This window comes from Atta colombica, unplaced genomic scaffold, assembly GCF_001594045.1.
Source record: "Atta colombica isolate Treedump-2 unplaced genomic scaffold, Acol1.0 scaffold238, whole genome shotgun sequence".
Lineage (NCBI taxonomy): Eukaryota > Metazoa > Arthropoda > Insecta > Hymenoptera > Formicidae > Atta > Atta colombica.
This window is the reverse complement of record NW_017259336.1, coordinates 1,340,945-1,349,039: the sequence shown is the minus strand read 5'-3', so window position 1 is coordinate 1,349,039 and position 8,095 is coordinate 1,340,945. Positions and strand designations below refer to the sequence as shown.

General features: G+C 29.5%; 1 protein-coding gene across 1 annotated transcript in view; it reads left to right on the top strand.

The window, feature by feature from the left end:
* Positions 1-633, top strand: part of LOC108688658 — a 1,455-nt gene extending 822 nt beyond the window's left edge. The window contains exons 3-5 of the mRNA XM_018194990.1: positions 31-217; positions 327-422; positions 491-633. Of these exons, the coding sequence (XP_018050479.1) occupies positions 31-217; positions 327-422; positions 491-633 (426 nt within the window). The remainder of the gene's footprint in view (positions 1-30; positions 218-326; positions 423-490) is intronic.
* The last annotated feature ends 7,462 nt before the right edge of the window (positions 634-8,095 follow it).

Sequence of the window (8,095 nt, the reverse complement as noted above, 5' to 3'; positions counted from 1 at the left end):
TTTTTGTTCATTAGAAATTATTTTTTATAGAAAGAGATTGTACAGTTTTCAAAGATTAAAGAGTGTGCTTTGAAGAAGGATAATACAATTAACAAATATACAAAAAAACAATTAAACGATAGTGTTTTTAAGAAGCCATTACTGCCTAAGAAGAATATCAAAAGACTTCCAAAACCGGAAAAATTAGCGCATTGGTATGACAACCAACATGATTTTGGTATGTGAATAGTTATTGTTATTTGTAGAAAGACAATTTATAACTTAAAACTAATATGCTATTAATATTTTATAATAAAATTCTCTAATAAATTAATTTTTTTATATAGATTATGGATACATTGAAGTTGTTGAAAAAGAATTTAAAGATCTATTCTCCAAGGAGAAAGAGAACATAAAGCCTTGTGAAGACAACATACTATCAGGTATGAAGGTTAGTTTTATGTAATATTTATAAGATAGTTTACTCTTATCAACTATTTATTTTTTCTAGATCCAGAAATTTTGCTCTTGCCAGATATCATGAAGCTTACTCCTGATAAAACTCTCGACGAAGAACACGAGAAATATTTATCTCCTAACTTACTCGAAGTATCTGACATATCTGATGACGAAAATCTAAATAATGATAATTAATAATAAGAATTTTAATATTATAATTTCATAATTTCTTTTATAAGAATAGACTGACTTAGTATTATAATAATTTATTTTCTATGATTAGTATATATTTTTATAATGTCTCCTCGAACCTATAACAAATGTTATTAGAACACTATAATAATTAAAAACTCGTTAAGTTAGATCAATAAAAAAAATTCAACATAAAATGTAGTTGTATAACAAAGTTAACATACAATTTATGTGCTTTTTGATCCTTTATGTTACACAGTCTGTCTCTCAGAGATTTTAATTTTCTAAGCGTTCTTTTATTTTTATTAATACAGTATATATCAGTATATTATTTTTAAGTACGGTATCTTAAAACAATTAAATTGTAAATTTATATTTGAATAAATAATGTAAATTTTATAAATTTCACTTTTAAATGCTATTTTTTTATTTTAGCTTCATCTATTGGACAATGGCTTCGTTTAATAAAAAGTTTATTTTGCAACTATTGAAATTTTTCTTTACTGAAAAAGGACTAAGTCTAAAAATACCTATCCAATTAGCGTGAAAAAACAATTGAAAAATAAACGTGCTGCTGAACGCGGCTAATGTAATCACCTGTGAATGTAACATATATATATATGAGATAATATATCAGTCTTCGACTATTAAAAATGTCGAACAAATATTTTATCGTGATAGCAGAAAGTGAAGATAATTTATCATTTTTATTTTGTATGCTTCATTGTTATAAAGTTGCTGTTAAAGTTATTGCCAAATTTTCATTTAAATAAAATTTGTCAAGAATGGAAGGTAAAAAAATATCAACATGAAATAAAGTCCATAACAGTTGAAGCTAGATCTTTAGTGCTTAAATAATTCGATGTGAATTTATATGATGCTAAATACACGCGCTGTAAAAAAAAATGATATAAAAATTAGGGCCAATTTGCAGCTGTCGGTAAAATCAAATACATGTAAATAATGTTTATTGCGAAAAATATTATTTCAACTGGGAATCGAATCCGGATTTCTTGCATTCCATGCGAGTATTATCTTAAACTTTTAGATCGAGTCTTACAAATTTAAAGCTTCATTCTAATACATAAACCTAATCATTTTCATAATAACAATGCAAGAGAAATTAAAACATACATTACATCCTATATTTAATTTTAACTCGAACGTATTATTCGCCCACAGTATGAAACTCACAGATTAAAACACAATCATCCAGGATATCATCGAAGAGTGAGTTTAACACAAAATGACTATATTTTTTATTTAAAATTAGTTTATGTGGTACATTTATATACATAAAAAATTTATGACTATTACATTAAACTTATACAATATAGACAATATATTCGTGCAAGTATGTATGTGTATGTGTCAGTGTATGTGCGCGCGCGCGAGGAAGTGTGTGCGTATGCGCTAACGTAATAATAGAGCTCTATATTAAAATTCACATTTATACTCGGTGTTTGAATAAAAACTTAATAGTCATTTACATCTAATTTGTATCATAACTTGCCATGGGTGGTAATACCGGAATGTCGTAAGTTTTTGCTTTTTCTTTCGTTTCAAACGAAATTTGCGCAAAACGTTCAATCATTCAGATTCTATCCAAGCGACACAAAACTTTAAAATTTATATTTATACTATGCATGATGATAAAACGTAACAATTTGTATTTTGCCTTATAGAAAAAAATTTGTATTTCACCTTACAGAAAACCTTGAAAAGACCTTATTGTTTATCAAATAAATTTTTAGGTAGTATTTAGTATTAAATATGAGATTATGAATAAAAGATTATTAGTTCAAACAATGTTTAAAACATTACGTCTTATATTAATATTCTATATTTGGCATTGAATGCGTTTGATCAACAAGTACATTTGTAATCTTTATACGATACAAAATTCAAAATCTTTTTAGATGCTTTTAGCAGGATATATTTTACAAATATATATATTTTTTCGAAAGTTTTGGTTGCTTGGGTACGATCATGTAATAATAATCTATGACAAAATGAAGCATATTTGGAGGGTAATAGGAATATCGCGAATGAACGCGAGGATGTGATTAATCAGGATGTGATGTCCGTAGGCCCGTGATGAGAATACGCAATATCCTTCTGTAAACTTCGAAAAGAGTTTACCGTGACTGAGAATGAACTACGTATATCCTTCACTTCGAACGACACAACAATCACGGGGTAACAGTATCGCCGATAATAGATTTACTCTTAAATTATAAACAATTAGATATACACGCATGTCTAAAGTTATCTTTCGATAATGTTACAATAGCGTGGATTGTTGTTTCAACTTAATGACAGATTGGTGTGCCTACGAATTGTCATAATGTTCTCTTTTCCCTCCTTTTTTTTATACTCTCATTAATTAACTTACTGTATACACACATAGGCTGAACTCTTTATACTTAATATACATCAAGTCAATTTTACACATTTCTTCAGTGAATTCTTCCGTTTTATCGGACAAACATTTAACAGACACTTGAGATTCTTGCGGTACACGCAAATATACAATGTACATACATATATCGGTATATTTTTAATATATATATATACATACATATGTGTGTGTGTGTGTGTGTGTGTGTGTGTGTGTGTGTATGCGCGCGCACGCGTGCGTGTGTGTGTCACTATAGATGTAATTCTTTATTTCTTACATGATTAACAATATATAATATATGCATCCTCGTGTAATTCGTTTATCAATAAATTCTCCTTTTATAATCATTTTTGTTACTTTTTTAAATTCTTTTCTTCATAAAATGCATGACACAAAAATAAATGCTTATATTTGTAAATTATATTTACCTTCTTTCTATCTTTCTTACACACATATTCTCGCGACGTATACACTTAATAACCATATATAGCTTATTTTCTTCTTTTTACAAAATATCACAAAAATCACACCAGCCTTTGTTCGCAGCAAGAAACCATGTTGTTAAAATCTCGTTAAAACGATATTCTCGGTCCATTCTGCGCATCGCGCGCTTTCGCGTTTAAAAACATTAATATATATAATATTAACGGTATATCGATGCGATTGCACGTGCTCATGGGAACATATCATACCATATAATTGTCGTTGGCAGTGATTTGCACGTAACAGATAGACGAAAAATTCTAGCAAATATTTGCAAGAACTTCGAATTATGTATCATTAGAAATTTCGAAGAAAAATGCCCAACTGCAACGTCAATTACCATGCGTTTCTCATTTAAACATTTCTTAATCAATATGTAACTTAACAAATATTAATTTTGTCAATTTTATGTTTTATAAATAATCGTATGTAAATTAAAGTTTAATCAAATCAAATTATTTGAGTTGATGCAAGTTTGAATCAAATTTGTACGTACATATAAATATAATCGGATTTTGACAAAGTACGATTACAAATAAATCTATTCAATTCCAATTTGCAGCCAATTAATTTTTTCAATTATGAAAAAATTAACCCCTTCACATTTTACATTCATTGTAATGTATATCAAATTTAAAGAGACATTGAAATCCGTTGAAATTATTTAATTCTATAAGATCTGATGTACATAATAATGCTATTATGTCGGAAAAATAATCAAAATTTTGAAAAAATTTATTGTTAATATGAATTAATTATGTACACGAATAGAATAAAACAATTTTTTTTACATCGTCCTAATAAAATCATCATGTCTGAAGGGATTAAGGACTATCACTCCTTATTTAATAATAGCTGATCAATGATATTGGAACAATTTATATCATGGTATCTCTTAGCATTTTGGTATGGCAGGTATGTTCTGTCACGTTTAGTGTTTTTTATCACGTGCACGTGGTATCGCATATATACGTCGCATTTTATTCGCGCACACGATATAATATCGCCTTAGAATCTACAAACATCGATTTTTTCTTTTTTTCTTTTATTCTTTTTTCTTTAATATTATTAATAATTTTGTCGCCTAAGTCGCCTAAGTCGCATAAGTTGCCTCGATTCGAGATAAGTGTTCACGCACTGCGGAGCTATCGTCATCTCTGTATATCCGAATGAAGAACAAGAAAAGCAAATCGGACGACGAAACAATGAAAGCGCTAGTGACCAGCACGACGCGCGTGTTTTCACTGAGTGTAGGTCACACGTGTTGAAGGTGAAAAAAATAGGTCTCTATTTCTTTTCTACTGCATTTCTTATGTTGTTCAAGTTTCCTTTCTTTCTCTCCAATATAGAAAAAGAAGAAACTTGAACGATGCAAAGAGTTGAAAAGAAAACAGACCCAATATATCTATATAAACGCTACGGTCTTTTATAAATATAGTTGTCTAATCGTTCTTATTGCATGATCTCTTTTAGCGAGGCCTGACGTACGAAAATCTCTTGAATCCAGAGAACATTTTTACATGTTTCTTTTTATGTACATTAATTGAATAGTCTGATACCTCCAGGGAAAAATCTGTGTATGTAACTCGTCACTCGTGCATTATTTATTCAAAAAGAATCGCTCGAAGTTATACTAATGTGTCGGCTCCTTTCTTACAATTTTAACACATTTTATCAAACTGTTATTTTTAATAACTGTTATTTTTGGGGAAACTTCTTCAGATCGCCACGTAGAGAACTTCCATATATAAAATATAATTAATTTTTTTAAATCGTACAATATAGATATAGATATATATATATTTCTATTTATCAGAACTTTCTCTCTCTCTCTCTTTCTCTCTATCTCTCGATTTTATTCATTTTATGAAAGAGAAATGAGAAACAGCGAGCGTTCAGCGATTTAAACTTTAAACTACTATCTTGCCATTGAACTCGCCCTTTTAGAATCTTAATCTTCTCATTTAATAATTTACAGTAGAGATGTCCAATTAGTTTCTCTAAAGGATCAAATTTCAACTGTATCTCACGGTCATTTTATCTTTGAAAACTATCGAGTTCTTTGAACTAGTAATTTTCAAATGACATTTTCATTGCAGTTCAATCACAATGTTTATACAAGTGTTTGGTAAAGACTAATAAGGATTCCTGAGATAATTTTAAGATGAAAATTCTGACCAAAATTTCGAGAGTATAATTTTAAATTATAAGCACTTAAAGTTAGCGAATCATGTCATCGAAAGTTCGCACGCTTTGGTTGGATTTTCCGTTGTATCACATCAGGGGATCAATCATGTAATTTTTTCCCTAAGGCGGAAACGTAAAAAATGAAATTTTTATATATGTATATACGTATTTTGAATATTAGAATTTTCGTCTTAAGATGATCTCAGAAATCTATTCTTAAACATTTTTACAGTCTTTATTGGACCTTGTATATTACTCCAAATACAAATAAATGTATTTTGAAGAATTGCGATTTGTTGTCTTTGGTCACCTTGAAAAAGGCCACCTCAGGATTATAGCTAAGGTCTACTTTTATTTTTACATCTCTAAACTGATATATTTATTTCACTTCAACCGTTGTTGTATCGTGTTCATCAGTTCAGAGAGTGCAGGAATAAAAACAGACCAATGTAATAATAACAACCGAACAATCTTCAAGATGGTCAGTTAGACAGTTTCTAAATTTTATATATTTTAAAGACGCGGACCGGACGTTGGGCATCCCTGATTTATAGGAAATACATTCCTAGCTTAGAAAAGTAATTTCGTGTACAAACAAAGACACTTATGCCGATATTTTCGTAATCATGAATCAATCGTTCATATCGAAAACTCATACATCGATACATCCTATCGTTGATGTATTATTCATAGTACGTCTTTCATAACAATAGGCGCAATATAAAAAGAATATCTAAGAGTTTGAGATATACATTTGTTGTATTAACACAGCTCTTTCTCAAATTCCCTGTACTTGTCTCCCTGAATATTTCGATAATATACGGCTCGTTGAAAATGTTTTAAAAGGGAAGAAATCTAAGTCTCTTTCCGATTTTAATGAGCTTTAAATCTGTTTATATATTTTCTAGAAAAAATAAGGGGTATGTTTTTTGTTTTACATGAACTCTAACGCACTTTTAAGGGAAACATCTCTTAGAAAAAAATCGGTTTTCTTCTTTCCAAATGAATATATATTGTGAAAATATAAACGACAGAAAAAATGTTTAAATAAAGTTAAATAGTTTTAAAGATAAGTAGAGATAAGTAAAAAAATAATTTCAAAAATTTTGTTATAATTATAAAGTATTCTTCAAGCATTTTGTCTATCTCTTATAGCTTCGACTATATTCACTTGGAAAAAAAAAAAAAAAAAAATTGTTTTAAGGGATATTTCATTCCTTAAAAGTGCGTCAAGATACGTACAAAACCAAACATATTTCTCATTTTTGTCTAAAAAATAACAAAAGCTTTAAAATATTCAAAGCTCATCAAAATCAGAAATAGATACATAGGTTTCTTTCCTCATAAATAGATGTCCAAGGTCACAATTAGCATTCAAAAATATACACACGGATAATCACGAATAATTAATTCTTCTTACGAATTATCCAAGGCAACACGATGCATCAGACTTGTTTTATACAACTGTGACAAAGTTCGATTAGCTTACCATTTATATTGATAATATCAATAACTATTCGCAAATGTCCGTCGAATTTTCGAAGAACGTGTGTTCACAATTTATTTTCTCCCATCGAATTATCGAACAACAATGTTGTTTGTTCTATTTCCATAATAATTAAATAAAATCGTCCAGAGACAAGAGTTTTAATAATATTATAAAATGTCTCCATTCCAGTTTTTTCATCAAGTCTCGAGACTATTCGTTGTTCGTTGATAAGATACTGGAATTGAAAATTTGTTAAGCGATAGCCAATTGGTGGGCGAAAGCTGTTAAGCGCGCTTGAGTTCATCTCAACAATTTTAACAGTGATTCGTTAAAAAGATTTCAAATCTTATCATCCACAATAAAAAAGGAAATCTATAGAATGGACAAATATAATTTGTCATCCATAGGTAACTATACAACAATCACGCTCATCAAACGCGCGAAGTACAATAGAAATATTTGCAAAACTCACAAACAACTTCGCTTTCGCATTCAGCACAAAAAAAAGAAGGTTGATGAGCTCATGATATATCATAGCAAATCAATTATCATCAACCATCTATGAAATATTACAGATCATTTCTTCCTTATTACTTGGCCATCGTTTATTTATCATTTGTCATTTGGAAAAAAAATATTAAAAATCTTAAACATGGGGATTGTGTACGAATTGACACGTGTTGACCGTGTTTTCATAAGAACATTCGCAGCTGACCGTGCGTCTGTCGCAACAGTCATGCATGATGGCGACTCCCTCAATCTGCACTGAGAAATGCACTTTTAAAAAATTTGAAAGAGCATTTACACAGTTTCGTGCAATTAACTAAAGCCTTCTACATCTAGCAGAATGACCTTCATGCATCTCATTTGGCCTCGTCCTGTTCCATTGGCTCTTCGGAGACCTC